Consider the following 16,363-nt stretch of genomic DNA (forward strand, 5'->3'; position numbering starts at 1 on the left):
AGCATCAGGAGAGTGGCTGCGACTGCACCATACAAGATTTTCTGAAAGTGTGTGTGTGTGTGTGTGTGTGTGTGTGTTTACAAAGGTCTTTAATGAATTCCTGCAAGCCTTTTTGATCTGTGGTTATACAGATATCTATGATAAAAATGTTAAACACACACACACACACACACACACACACACACACACACACACACACACACACACTTCTCTCATCTCATCATAGGAGCAGTTGCCTCAGAAAAATTATTAATATTTGTTCCTAAAAACCTTTTATGTGTGTCAATAGCATTAATTCACTTGAGAGACAGGACCTGAATTCATTTAAGCACCTGCTGGATCTCCTCAGTCATCCTACAGCTCTTGCAGTCTTCCACCTTGCATCCTCCAACAGCTGTGATGTGCACCATAGCACAATTCCAATATCTGTAATTATTTGGTAGCACATAATCAATGTGTTCTGGACCACTCACCAGCTGACCATGTTACACACAATGGTTACTTTAAGATAGTAGCTGGATAGCATAAATATTTGACTTGACTTTGAACTGTTTGATAAACACACATTTTTACCTGGCATGATATCAGTTACAGTGGTGAGCACACTACAGAACAAGATGCAAACCAACAAGAATGAAACAGTCCACATAGCTGGTTTTCCTCATTACACTACCACAACTCTGTTATGAAATATTCTCTTGCTCATTATTATAACAGATACATGTGTCATTACTTGCCATCAGCATGTTAGTTATGTCTGATTTCTACAGTTTGTAAAATTTTTATAATTCCTCAGTACAGCTGGGATGCACAGTGACAAGACTTCTCAACAAGTCAAGTAGAAATAAAAGCTAAAAAGGGATGTAAACAAACCTTGGAGGAAGAGTGATCTTGAAATCAAAATATCTGTGCTTATGAAACAAGATCATAAATAACTTTTTAATTAATAAAATCAATCAGTTTTTTATTGCTATTAAACATACATTCTCTGGTGAAACTGATTCAGGTACATAGTACGTCAATACCCCATTGTAACCATATTTCTCTAGAAATTTGATTCTTCCATAGTCAAATATTAACTTGCACATTCTGCCAATTTTTCTTCTCTTCTCGTGTGTCAGCTGCAGTCGGGCATACCTGAAACATATTATTTGTTTTATGTACTGCACAGACCTTGCTCATCATGCACTAGCCAATGAGTAAAATGTGAGTGTTACATTTACTTGTTCCACCATTATGCACAGCGAAATTGCTATTTTCACAGCACTTTCAACAGATATGGTACAATGCAGAAACAAATAACAGCACTTACATTCCATTATTCAAAACAAAACTCTGCACACGAAAACACCAGATAAAAATGGTGGACAGTATTTACTTTTAGAAGGTGCATTAAAAATACTTAAAGAAGAAAATATTCTTCATTTAAAACTTTAAGTGAAGACAATATTGGCCATGAAAGCTTACACTGTATGAAAAAAATATTGTTCTTAGCTTCTGGAAAAGTAAGTTCCTTCTCCACAGAGGGTATAGGAATTGTTTGGGAGATGTGGATCTCCCATTAGTTAATCGCCTGAGTGATTAGACGCCTTCTCCCCCCCCCCCCCCCCTCCCCCTTCTTTCCAACCTCTCCCAAATAATTCCTCTTTCCTCCTTGAAGAAAAAAAACTGTTGTTCTCAAAGCCTAAAGTTCTGTGTACTTTTTAAGTGTCTCTTCTGGCAGTATTGGGAGTTGCAACTCCTGAAGATATTGCACAGCCTTCCTGTCTCTCAGAGATTTTAGCAATTTTTCTGAATTGAATTTATACACCAATTATACTTAGTGCATTCTTTTTGCATTCACATTAAACCATTCAACCAAAAGTGCTATTTACTGTAATGCAAACTATGCTAGTAATATGGAGCCTTATTCATAGCTATCTATTTAGAAAAGAAGCTCTGAGAGTCATTAAGATGATAAGAAAGGAGGAGGAGGAGGAGGAGATTAGCGTTTAACATTCTGTTGACAAAAAGGTCATTAGAAACAGAGCACAAGCTCAGATCAGGGAAGGATGGGGAAGGAAATCAGCTGTGCACTTTCAAAGGAACCATCCCAGCATTTGCCTTCAATGATTGAGGGAAATCATGGAAAATCTAAATCAGGACGGCTAGATGCGGGTTTGAACCATCGTCCTCTCGAATCAAGTGCAGTGCGCTTACCAGGTTTGCCAATGCTACATCTTACTGGAAGAGATGCACATATTCACTGATAACTTTGAATAATAATAGTAATAATTTAATAATAATAATAATAATAATAATAATAATAAAGGAAATTAGTATTTAACATGACATCATGGTTATTATAGACTGAGCACCTACAACTGGACATGGATGGGGAAGGAAATCAAACATGTTCCTTTCACAGAAGTGTTTGCATTGTCCATGAGATTTAAGACTACCACAGAAAACCTAAATCTGAATGGCCAGATAGGTATTTGATCTCCACTCTTCACAATTACTAGTCCAGTGTCTTAATCGCTGTACAATTTCACTTGGCAAAAAATAAGTATAAAAGAGATACTAATTTAAAATGTAATTAGTTAATAATTGTTCCATACTGCCCTAAACAAGTAGATATCAGAAACTAATTAATCATAAATACAAATATGGCTGATAACACTTATAAAATCATAATCACACTTATAGTTAGTCCAGTTTAAAGGCAGTGTGCACCCCACCCACAAATAACAAAATAAACAACAAATAAGAAACAAAAGCCTTACCTATCAACTGAATCTTCTGGTTTGCGAATTAGCTCATTCTTCCGAGAGCCACATGTTGCCCAACTGGTAATACCACACATGACATTAAAGTCAGAAATTTCAAAACCCAGTTCCTGTTAACAAAAAGATACTGTTGCAGGATATGCAATGGATATTACAATAAAATCAAAACAAAAGATCAACTTTCCTTCATTTAGTTTCAGTCGCAATAACTATTTAGAAAACCTTCAAATAATTATCATAGTTGCACCAGGATTCCTTTAATCAAACTCAACCACCACCACCACCACCACCACCTCTTCTCAGTTTTGTGGCACACAATCTTAACTAAAACGTGTAATATTCACATTCAAGATAGAATAGCCAAACCTGATAGTTATAGGGGAAGCTAAGTTAAACAGAGGAAAATGATAAAGCTGTACACCATTCAACAAGTACATAAGGACAAACTCAATTACTGCCTATGTTTTCAATTAAATCAGCTGTTAAACACATAAAAATGATTTCGTGTGTTTATGATCAATATTGGCAAATATATAACTACCAAACTTGCCTAATAAAGTTTTACCTATTGAATGAATAACAAATAAGTTCTCAATACATGTCAAGGGGTTTTTCAAGTTTTTATATATAAATAAATTTACAGCTTGTCCATTGAAAGAGTCCCTAATTTCAAAATTATTAGGGAGGATTGGGAAAGCAATGCACAATAACTTTTTTCCCTCCCTTGGTACTGCAACTGGAATGTTGGAATTTCACAACAATATAGCTTGCATTTTGCACTCATCAGCTTATGAAAAGCAGCAAAGTGTATTTTGATATTTGTGGGCCAAAGGCATAACCACATAAAATTCCCAGAGATGTGTTGTGTGTACAGGGACAACTGTACGGACCATAGCAATGTCTCCAAGTGGTCTGCATTCTTATATGGGGGTGATGTGAGACTTGGTGTGATTGGCCATACCCTGGGGGGGGGGGGGGGGGGGAGGGGGGGGGCAGTGATGGCTGCAACCTCACAGAATGTCAGAGCCATCAAGGCAACAATTTTGAATGATCAGTGTGTGTGCAATTGCAAATTTTATTACAGCAGTTCAACATATCCTATGCTGTGGTGTACTGTCATGTTCATGACACACTGAAATTTTATAAATTTTATAAAGTTAGTGCTCACTGGGTGCATAAGAACCTGACAGACAACCACAAGAGCCAGTGAATGATGAGAAGCTTGGATCACTTAACGTGTTATGCTGCAGAAGGGCATGACTTTCTAAATGAAATTGTCACTGGTGATGAGTTGTGTGCACACCCCTACAAGACCTAAACCAAGCACGGCCCTATAGAGTGGAAACATGCTGGTTCCCCAGTACGGAAAAAATTTGAAGTGACTCAATCTGCTAGGAATGTACTTGGGACTGTTTTGGGATATGCATGGTGTGTTATTGGTGAACTTTGCTGAACATGAGACCACTGTGAATGCTGTAGCCTACATTAAGGACTTTGGTTACATTGTGTCATGACTTTTGTGACAATGCTTGCTCCCACATTGCTGCTCCTGTTCATGAGAAAATCACCAAATTTAGGTGGGATGTGCTCTAGCATCCATCATACAGCCCAGACCATGCACCATCAGACTTTCATCTGTTTGGTCTCATGAAGATATTCCTGGCCAGCCAATGCTTTGCAACAAATGCAGAAGTGAAATCAGCATTTCACAGGTGGCTATACTCCAACCAAATGGATTTCTGTGAACAGGGCATATTGAAACTGGTACCACAATGGGAGAAATGTGTTGAGAACTTTGGTGACTACATAGAAAAATAGGTAAAAGATGAAAGTTCATTTGTGATTTTCTTTGTTTTTCTACCTATTAATCTTTTTGGTAATAAAATTATTGTGAGTTACTTTCAAGATCTTCCCTTGTAAATATTTCAAAAACTAAAATTGATAGAGGCGTGAAACAAATGGCATGTTTATTGTGAAAGTTGTAAAAACTTTTATAAAAAAAGTTCTGAAATAGTTCAAAAAGCTGCTAACAGAAGACACTGTACACTGTGCAGCTCACACAGTACTAGCCTACAACTTGTTCTCTGCAAGCTGTCTCTACAATCACATCACAATCTTTTTGAAATGTCCACCACTTGCAGTGTGGAGGCGGCACAAACAGACAATGAAATTTTGACCTCACAATCCGTAATGTCTCAATGGAAATGGATTCAGATGCCACACCGATCACCGATTCAAGCTCATCAGCATGGTGGGATGGTTCTGACAGACAGTCTCTTTCAATGTGGCACCCAAAAAAGTAGTCACAAGGAGTCAGGCCAATCCACTCCTGCACCAGTAAATTTGCAATAATCCAATGCAATGACTCTATTCCCTAAGTATTCATCCAGAAAAGAAACACCTGATTGGTGTGTGTGGTCTGGTTGATCCTAAAACACCAGCTGTGTGGAGACAAACTGTTCCAAGATTGCAATGTAACAATCAACAGTCATTATTTCTCACATGAAAAAAAAAAAAAAGGCCAACAAGGCCTCTGCTGCATACTGCAGCCCAAACAGGCATACAGTGGTTTCATTTCATACAAATGAGTATTTTTGGAACTCCAAAATTGGCAGACTTTATTGCAGACCAATGGAGGGAAGCATAGGAGGTAAAACTCATAGGGGCAGACTGCAAGATGAATACAGTAAGCAGATTCAAAAGGATGTAAGTTGCAATAGTTATTCAGAGATGTAGAGGCTTTCACAGGACAGAGAGCTGAAAGACACAGAGCTGCATCAAACTGGTCTTTGGACTGAAGAGCACAACAGCAACATCATTTAGTACTGAATGATGCTTTTCAAAAATCCATTGTTTTTTAGGTTACAGGGGGAAAAACAGAAGGGACTAGGTTCCCCCCCCCCCCCCCCCCCCCCCCCCCCCCCAGAGAGAATTCGAAGTATCAAATTTATACCCACAATTAGCACCCCAAAAAATATAAAGGAGTAAACTTTTAGCACTTTGCCATAACTTTTTGCTTAGACCCTTTGCTGATCACCATTGTATAGTATGATGCTCTTTTCATGATTGTTAGATAACTTTGTTCAAGTCCTTGTCCAGCACACTTGCCATTTTCATATTTTAAAAGCTGTAAAGTTAGAGTCCATGTTTAACAGATATGTTCCTTTTGTTCTAATGAATAAAACTATTTAAAGGATACTAAGTTATTCTTTTACCTATAGTGAATGGCGGAAACAAACTCTCCGAGGTACTGCCTCCCCCAGCATAAAATGAAATACAGAGAAGTAACTAGAATCATCATGCATAACACACATTAAGACAACTGTGAGCTTGGCACTGTGGATAGGAACCAGTGACAAGAAGAACCACAGAGTCCCTTCACTGGGCAATGTCTGATGCAATTGGAAGAATATTTTCTATGATATATAAGCGTTGAACTTCGTTTTCTATCCCAGCACATGATTTAACCTGTCACAGATATTTGCATCGTTGTGTTGTCAATAAATGAGCCAATCCAAAAGCCAATCACCACCCTTACGTTACATGTTAATGACCACCCTCCTGATGACGATGATGATGATGATGATGATGATGACTGATGGTGGAGGGCTAAATAGCAAGGTCATCAGCACCCTTGCATTAACGATATACTGAAGGACATGGTGAAAATCTTTGGAAAAAGGTAAAAAAAAAAAAAAAAAAAAAAAAAACAGAAAACCACATTTCATCCCTCCACAAGAATTTCAAGGTAATCCTAATAAGGTGAGATTCAGAAAAGCCTGTAATACAATTCCAACCAGGCACAGCACAATAACTAATAGATAATATCATAGATAAAATACCTGTAAAGACACAGTTAAAAAAGGGATAGATAACTCTGTGACTGGATGGCTACTTACAAATAATAAGTGACACAGCCACTCTGTTAAACATTAAAATCTCATCCCCCCACCCCCCAATATTTTGGGAAGAATTCCGGACACCACACAAAATCTCAAAACATGAACAACACTTGCCTTGTTATCAGTTAAAATAGAGGGCAGATCCTGTGGGAGACCCAGTTCAACCATCAGGTTGTCATGTAAAACACACTCAGTTAAAATATGACATATTGACAGCTGTTTCTCGCATTTCTGACATAATGGGGCCTCCTCCTGATGTAAGAGGAAGCCATGTATCAATGGGCAATGTCCCACTCTAAGCAGTGTAAGGACTACTTCTTCAGACTTTGATGAGCGGAAGGAGGTAAACCATGGTTGCACTGAAGTTTATTATTCCTCACTTCCAGCCACTGAATCTCCCACCAACACATGGTCCTTCTGGTCACAAATGAAGTGACAGCCTGCAGGGTGACTGAACATCTAGCAGGGCGAGGAAGGAAGCAAACCTCCTTGACAGCCACATCAGTGAGTTCATTTCCCTGCCCCTGCCGCACCTCCATTGCAATAATTCTACCATAGCACTGTCAGACTGAAACCTTGAGTCAGTCTGTGAATTGTACTCAGACTGCTTTAGTGGAAGTGTAAATCTTCAAGAAGAAACGATATTTAGACTGCCACAAATGTTGAAACCAGTTTACATTGTTCTGTACAGTAATGACTTAGTTCAAAAACCCACTTTATTAACATTTCCGTAAAGTATAGAATGAAAAAAAATCTTCAACATAAAGCAGAAACATATTACATGAAATGATAACTGGCTCTGACAGAAATAACCATAAGTGGGGCAACGAAATGAGCGTAGCATAGCATTCTTGCAGTGGAAAACAAAATTCAAGGATAAGAAAATATAATTCCGATTGTATTAACGCAGGGAATGGCAATGGCAAACTCAAGCCATAATGACTACACAGAGATCATTATCCCAACCAGTAGGGGAAGCATTAAGAATATGACAAAGTTGTTCAGTCCAAAGTTTACTCTGGGAGTTCACATCCCAAAGAACAGCTGAGACGGTGATGACTGTATTTCAGAAGATTCTGAGTGCAGGAAACAGATAATGTTATGGATCTTTAAGGTCTGTAAGTCTAGACTGCAGTTGCATGTGTATTTTTAGCAAGAGTGTCTCCATTATGGCCCGTGGGGGCAGAAATTACTGAACATATAGTGTCCTAACAACTGGATTGGCTGACGTGCACCACCTGAATGACCTGATTTCATACTTCTTAACTTTCATCAACAGGACAAACTGAATGTCATGCCAAGTTAGCAGGTCTGTCACAACTCAAGCAGCTCATCAATGATAAATGTAACAGGGGCAGTTTCCTTAGAGACCTTATCCCTTCAATTGGTTCCCCCATTCTCGGTCCCATTTTCTTGAATCTCACATAATAAAGCATCCTATATGATCCTTTAAAGAATTTACAAAAAGCTGTTGAATCTGAGACGTGCACAGTTTGAGAACTTTTCTTACAATCGTGCCAAGTCTTGTCAATAAGCAAAACACCAAATTTACAGAAATGAAATATTCTTACCACTAAATAATCCATTGCTACATAAGAGGAAATGTCACATCGATGATGGCAGCAAGTAGCTATAAATATACTACGAAACTTCTTAGAAATATCTTCAGATGTCATTGTCATACATCTCAAAGCCATATCTGAGAACAGGAAATAGAAAACATATATATGTCATTGAACAAAGTTTTTCAATGTGCATTAAAACTTGGGAGAGATGCTATAATTATCACAACTACACAAACTAATGTATTTGCAAACTACACATTACAAAGATTGTAGGAACCTAGAAAACGTCAATACACATACCTGTAGCAGCACCACATAGGTGCTTGCTGAGTGCAACTAGATGCTGGTGTTCTTTTAGCAACTCTATTTCATCAAGGTTGAGATCACCAATGTCAGCTTTCACTCTTCTTACAACACAGTCTCTTTTAGAGCTTAGGCGTCCATCAAATTTATGACGATACGCAGATCGTTCAATAAGTAAAAAAGAAGACTGTGGTACTTCAGCAGTTATTTCTCCAAGCCAATATGTCAGCATACCTGTTTACCAATAAACAATTAATGTTCATCAGGATTTCTCAAAGAACTTTTCATTGATTTTGGCTAGAGTGCTAGAGCATAAAAAGCAGATTACTGAAGGCATATTCACAGCTACATAGAATTTCAAAACTATGTTTCCTCTTCTGGTAAATCTTTCACTGAATGCATGCATTTTACAAACACCAGATTTCAACAAAAAACAGGTGTTAGTTCTATCCAAGATATTTATGTTGTCTGCAGTTTGAAACTAACTGTAGTTTTGGATTTAGCAATAGGATTGGATTTAGCAATAGGAATGAGTCACAGAATTACCCTTGTTGGACTAACAAGGAAGTACCAGGAGATGTTTGTGGATTAAATGTCTCTTTAACACCAATGTTATTAGAGATGGGTGACAAATTTGGATAGCACAAGACTTAAGCATGAAATTATCAATGACCCTTTTGAAAGAATGATACTGGCATTTTCCTGAAGTAATCTGAAGAAACTGTGAAAAACAAGTCTCAAGTGTCAGATTGGGATTTGAACCCTCCCTCTTTCAGAATACATATCCAGTGGCTTAACCACTGTGCCCCCTCTTGGCCAGTGCAGTACAGTTGTGTATGCTACAGCCCAGCTGCATGACTGCCCACGTATCAGCTGTATCCAGCTGTGAACTTGGGCACCTACCAGCCTGCTCCTGGGCACATGATCTGGAATAGCCTGGGACAGATGGTAGGTAAAGTCACATGGCGTGACTGACTGAGAAACCCCAAAGCACAACTTCAGCCATCTGAATTAGAAAGCTGTTTTCTATCCTTCACACCCGCAGGCACATATGCGCGCTGGAATATGATGAGAGAAGGGAGGGGGTGAAGCCCAGTGCTGGCGCATAGCCTACTCCTCACTCCTCTCGAACAGCACCAAGTGGCCTGCTGAGCTTAATGTTCCCATCTGACAAATGGATCATCATCAACAGTGTTGCATGCTCTCACTCCTTGAGACACTGCAGAGAGGCTTGGAATTGAATCTAGGACACTGGCACCAAAATTGGCAATCAGGGACTTGACACCACCACCCTCCTACCCCCTCCGCCATGAAGGTAAGCAGAAAACTACCAAAAGCATTTGGCTTACCCAGATGGTCACCCATCCAAGCACCGGCAATGCTCAACGGTGCTTAACTTTGGTGATTTGATGGGAACCGGGGTATCCATCACGGCAAGGCCATTGATGATGGTAGGTGAAGGAATGAATATCAAAAGACTTATATACACACATAACATAGAACAAACAAGCAAAGATGCTTAATAAATTTAAAAAAAAATACAATAAAACTGCAGGGAATGAAATGAATACTTTTAAAATCTTGAGGACTGATCCTCACATACACTATATGATCAAAAGTATCCAGACTTCCTCAAAAACATATGTTTTTCATATTAGGTGCCACCTACTGCCAGGTGCTCCATATCAGCGAACTCAGTAGTTATTAGACATTGTGAGTTGGGGTGCTCCACGGAACTCATAGACTTCAAACGTGGTCAGGTGACTGGATGTCACTTGTGTCATACAACTGTACATGAGATTTCCACACTCCTATACCTCCCTAGGTCCACTGCTTCTGATGTGACAGTGAAATGGAAATGTGAAGGGACACATACAGCACAAAAGCATACAGGTCGACCGTGTCTGTTGACTGACAGAGACTGCTGACAGTTGAAGAGGGTCGTAATGTGTAATAGGCAGACATCTACCCAGACCATGACACAGGAATTCCAAACTGCATCAGGATCCACTGCAAGTACTATGACGGTTAGGCGGGAGGTGAGAAAACTTGGATTTCATGGTCGAGCGGCTGCTCATAAGCCACACATCACACCTGTAAATGCCAAATGACGTGATGCTTGGTATAAGGAGTGTAAACATTGGACGAATGAACAGTGGAAAAACGTTGTGTGATGTGACGAATCATGGTACACAATGTGGTGATTTGATGGCAGGGTGTGGGTATGGCGAATGCCCAGTGAACATCATCTTCCAGCGTATGTAGTGGCAACAGTAAAATTCCGAGACGGTGGTGTTATGGTATGGTCGTGTTTTTCATGGAGGGCGCTTGCACCCCTTGTTGTTTTGGGTGGCACTATCACAGCACAGGCCTACATTGATGTTTTAAGCACTTTCTTGCTTCCCACTGTTGAAGAGCAATTCAGGGATGGCGACTGCATTTTTCAAAATGATCGAGGACCTGTTCATAATGCACGGACTGTGGCAGAGTGGTAACATGACAATAACATCCCTGTAACGGAATGGCCTGCACAGAGTGCTGACCTGAATCCTGTGGAACACCTTTTGGATGTTTTGAAACGCCAACTTCATGCCAGGCCTCACCGACTGACATCAATACCTCTCCTCAGTGCAGCACTCCATGAAGAATGGGCTGCCATTCCCCAAGAAACCTTCCAGCACCTGATTGAACGTATGCCTGCCAGAGTGGAAGCTGTCACCAAGGCTAAAGGTGGGTCAACACCATATTCAATTCCAGCATTACCAATGGAGGGCGCCACGAACTTGTAAGTCATTTTCAGCCAGGTGACCAGACACTTTTGATCACATAACGTATGAACCTAAGAACTTGTTACTATAGTCCTTGCAGATACTGCATACGGATACAACAATAAAAGTAGAAATACCGAAGGGCTTACCATATCAAAGGGCTTACCAATGCACTTTTTTTAATTTTAATTGAGTACTAGATGATGAACTCAGGTGGGTGATGGCCTGGTGTACACCTTTTCTGATTAACGTCTCTCCAGCAGTTTGTGCTTTAAGCTTTTTAAGTGGGAATGACTCACATGGGTGACTAATCAGTGCATGCATAGCATAGTTTGTGTTTGTTGCCTTGTTGTTCTTGATGATGATGATGATGATGTTGATGATGATGATGAGACAAACGAGAGAGTGTAACCCATTGTTAACATATAGCCTATTCCTCACAAATAGTACCAAGGACACTGCAGAGATTAACATCCCCATTCAGTGGATGCATCACAATCAACAGTGTCTCATGCCCTCAATCCACAGCATGCTGTGAACAGGTTTTGAATTTAACACAAGTGTTTGGTGTATAGTCTGTTGATCAGAAACTGTACATCACAACCTATCATCCCCTTCTTGGACAAACACTGACACTGAATATTTATTCACCACAAGGACTCGTACTATGTACCTCCAAGTCGAGCACCACCACACAAGTGTAAATTAGGAATATTCTCTATGCAGGCAGGTATTTAATCCATTAGATGGTGATATGTAACAGCATGGCACAAGGTTGTAAAGGTACACATGACTTCAGATCATTTGGGGATCTGAGGTCATTCAGTTACTTATAGAGTGTTTCAACACATATGTATTTCTGCCACTACCACTTCTGACCTATCAGAATTCCTAAGGATTCAAATAATACAATATTTGTGGGAAACAACATACACAATCATGTTTTACTGCTCCTATGCATTTTATTTCAACTATCTGCACCATCTGTGAGAGAATAATACATTGCCCAATCACATTAATTTGATCATCTGTCAAAAGCCTGAACATAAGAGAAGCCATGCTGACTCCAATACTGTAGCCTGCTGTGCTAGGTTTCTTGGTTGAAGATATGTGGCGCAAAAGGCCTGATCTAGGTGATCCCACAGATTCTCAATTGTGTTTCAATCCAGGGAGTTTGGTGGCCAGAGGAGTACAGTAAAGTCATCCTGATGCTCTTCGAACCATGCATGTACACTGCAAGCTGTGTGACACGTTGCATTGTCCTGACGGTAGATGCCATTGTCCCGAATGAAAACGAACAGCATTTAGAGGTGGACACTGTCCCCAAACATAGGTGCAGACTTGTGTTGATCCATTGTGCCATCCAGAATAATGATCCCAGGGAATGCCACAAAAACATTCTCCAGACTAAAACACTCTCTCCTCCAGCCTGAACTCTTTGCTTTCAGATGTTTCACACCATACACACCAATGGCCTTCTGTCCAATGGAGCATAAAATGTGATTCATCCAAAAACGCCACCTGTCACCACTCGGTGGATGTCCAGTAGCAGCACTGGTGTGCAAATTCCATCCTTCATTACTGACAGACAGTATTCAGCATCAGTGCAAGAAACAGGTGCCTGCTCTGAAGGTCCATATGCAGCAACATTCGCTCAACGGTCATTGAGGAGACACTGTTGGTAGCCTCTAGATTTACCTGGGTGGTCAGTTGCTCCATAGTTGCATATCTAATCAACCGTACACATCTCCACAATCTTCGTTCACCCCTGTCATTTATGGCCCACAGTGCACCACAATTGTCTTGGCACCAGTTTTGGATAGCACCATTTTGCCACACCTGATAATCATCATTTTCCCATGCCAGTATATTTTTAAAACAGCAGCATGCAACTAGTTTACAAACTTAGCCATTTCGGGAATGCTTCCACCCCTGGCACAAAAGACATTCAATGATCATGCCCTTTACGACATCATGTAAATCACATTGTTTTTTTGCATTACAATGATGACTGCACATTTTGGCGCATGGCGGACCCGTCCCCCGAACTATATATATCCTCCTCTGCTAGTGCTGCCTGCACATTCATGTCAAACATAGGCACTGTCACATTAACGTGATGGAGCGTGTAGAACAGCAAAACTAGTCCATGTATTTGTAAAATACTTAAAGCAGGACATGTTACTTTACCTTCACTTTTTCAAAAAGCAGCTATTGCCAAAAAAATATTTCAATTTAACTCAAAGCAGACTAGTCTACACACAAAAATGTTTAGAATTAACTAACATATGGAATCTGGAAATTAACTCCTAAGTAAGGGAACAAGAATGAAAAAGAATTCTTTTGTGTTTTCTGGGGAAATGTATTTCAAATATAGCAAATGAAGTATTGGTAGTCACTCACCTCTTCCAGCACCAAATTCGAGGAAACAGGTATCCGCGTGAATACTATTGAACTTCTCAATGAGTGACAAAAGTGAAGACACTTGTGATAGCTGTCTCTTTGAATTAACTCCATCCGCTTGTGTTTCAATCTCCTTTTGCAAGCGAGGATGTACTGACGATCGTTCAGTAACAGAGGGAATGATACCTGAAAGTTCAATACATATACATTTTTTTTATAGAAATTAATTCAACATGTTTTCTTTAGCCTGTGGGCTCGGACAACCAACAATACAAGAATAAAACTAATGTCTCTTTCACTAGATCTGAGAAATAAAAAAAAAAAAAATTCCATGTGAAAAATGGAATGAGTAAAGACAAATACTCAGCATAGAGTGGCTTGAAGAGAAAGAAAGAGAGAGAGAGAGAGAGAGAGAGAGAGAGAGAGAGAGAGAGAGAGAGTGTGTGTGTGTGTGTGTGTGTGTGTGTGTGTGTGTGAGAGAGAGAGAGAGAGAGAGAGAGAGAGAGAGAGAGAGAGAGAGAGAGAGTTATTATTATATTGAGTTTGTATACAGATTCAGCAAAATATAATTTTTTATTCACGTCTGCCTCCGCACTCCTTTCTTTCTAAAATATTGCTGAGAATTTATTTTCTCATTTCTTCCAGTCACCATCCAACAAATGCGATATCCAATTTTCACAAAGTTTCCTTGTAGTTTATTCTTGGTATAAAATGTCACACACTTTTTCTTTTGATATCCCTCTGATACTAGTAATTTTATATACATTTTATCATCAGTATTTCAATACCATAAAATGCAGTTTCTTGACCTTCTTATCTGTCAGTGCAGAGAGAAGTACAGCCATATTTGAATTCAGCCACTCATTTCTTAGTTGACGATATGAGAACATACTCTTTATAAATGTTTACGAATTCGGATGGCTCTTGGATACAGACTCCTCGACTTTTTATTCTTTAAAGGATTCACAAACATTTCTATGTATGATTAACTGTGATTATAATGAACAACAGATGTAGCATTGCCTAGTGCAATGGGAAGTTTTGTGGCTTATCAACATGTTATTTTCGTTGTAATGCTATTCACTGGAAATAATACCTTTTCCTTGGTACAGCAGTGGTTTCGGCACTTTAAGATTTACATAACATTTTCAAAATAGTGTCCCCAATCTACTGTATTCACTCGAATCTAAGCCGCACTCGAATCTAAGCCACACCTGAAATTTGAGACTTGAAATTCAAGGGGAGAGAAAAGTTTTAGGCCGCACCTCCAAATCGAAACAAAGTTGGTCTATTGTAATATGAGACACAATTTAGGTAGAATAAATGACGATACAGCTACAGTAATTTGGTTCGAGTCGTGAGCTTAGCAATTAAGCTTTACCAGGTAGCCATTGCTATGCGTCAGGCGTGCTTCATCTGGTTTGAATCGGTTGCTTATTTTTCTTTGATCTGATCAGTGCCGTTCTCTTTTGTTATAGGTGTTTACGTCACTCTAGGTTGAAAATGCATTATCGTACTGTGTCATGCATTGTTTGTCGCATTCTGATAATAAGTGTTTACGACCTGTCGCTGCTCGCGGCATGGCTTGCTTTTGTGCGCGCTACTGCAGCTTAAAATAAAAAAAAAAAAAAAGAGAGGAATTGTCTCATTAGTGAAACAATGGCAAGAAACTGCTATTTGTTGTTACTTACACTGCTGCTTTCTTTGATAATGATCAACAAGAACCAAATAATAGACTGCGTATGATAGATGTTCTGAATAAGAGTTTAACTGAAAGTTTTCTCTGTTTCAAAATCTTTGCAGACGCCTCTTTTGTACATTACATTCTGCACAGAAATTAGAGTCATCTTAGATTTAAAAATCTAATCAATTGCCGTGCTTCATTTCTGATTGTATCACTATTAGGCATAAGAATAATACGAATATAAACATGACATGATATGTATATTCTTCCGCATTTGCTGCTGTCTCACACTAGTTTCGTAGGTTATTAGGCAGACAGGATTTAAATGAGATAGCAGCAAACAGGAAAGAATACATGGCAAAATGTTTATATTCGTATTATTCTTATGTTGAAGAGAATACTGCATGTGATTCGCAATTCATAAAAGTTCCTATTAGCAACCATCTCTTCTCACAGGTACGAAAAAATTCAGAATGTAGAGTTGGCCACATTGACAAACATCCCAAATAGTCTTGCCAGTCGGATTTTCGTAGTACATTGAAATGCTGCTGCTACATTCGAAGATGAACAACACGGAATTTGTATTTACTTCGTTGGATAATGTATGAAAATGTAGTGGTCAAAACTCGGGGCGGAGAAAAAAGCTCGTCTTACACCTCTTTTTTTTTAAATTTATATACTGACGCAGAGTTTTGGCGCCAGTATTTATATTTGTGCCTGCAAAGCATGCCTACATATATTCGACGGCAGAAGTTAGTTGTGGCGGCACCTACCAACATTTTTCAGAACTTCCGCTTACTTTGCACTCGATTCTAAGCTTAGATTCGAGTAAATACGGTATTCTCTGTCCCTTCCTTGCACAGCCCTTACTGAAGTGCAGGAAATGGCCATTCCAACAAGCTGTCACATTGAATCTGGTGTCTATTTCCATCACAAACTGAACATGGCTACAGTATATCAGTCCCACATA

The 16,363-nt window shown here is 39.3% G+C and overlaps 1 protein-coding gene across 5 annotated transcripts in view; it reads right to left on the reverse strand.

The window, feature by feature from the left end:
* Positions 1-932: 932 nt before the first annotated feature.
* The window catches only part of LOC124555217 (tRNA:m(4)X modification enzyme TRM13 homolog), a 158,502-nt gene continuing 143,071 nt past the window's right edge, over positions 933-16,363 (reverse strand). For all 5 annotated transcript variants that reach the window (XM_047129070.1, XM_047129068.1, XM_047129069.1 and 2 more), the window contains 5 exons: positions 13,710-13,895; positions 8,536-8,772; positions 8,242-8,369; positions 2,766-2,878; positions 933-1,137 (listed from right to left, as the gene is read on the reverse strand). In XM_047129070.1, the coding sequence (XP_046985026.1) occupies positions 957-1,137; positions 2,766-2,878; positions 8,242-8,369; positions 8,536-8,772; positions 13,710-13,895 (845 nt within the window). In that variant the 3' untranslated portion in view covers positions 933-956. The remainder of the gene's footprint in view (positions 1,138-2,765; positions 2,879-8,241; positions 8,370-8,535; positions 8,773-13,709; positions 13,896-16,363) is intronic.

Source organism: Schistocerca americana, chromosome X, assembly GCF_021461395.2.
Source record: "Schistocerca americana isolate TAMUIC-IGC-003095 chromosome X, iqSchAmer2.1, whole genome shotgun sequence".
Lineage (NCBI taxonomy): Eukaryota > Metazoa > Arthropoda > Insecta > Orthoptera > Acrididae > Schistocerca > Schistocerca americana.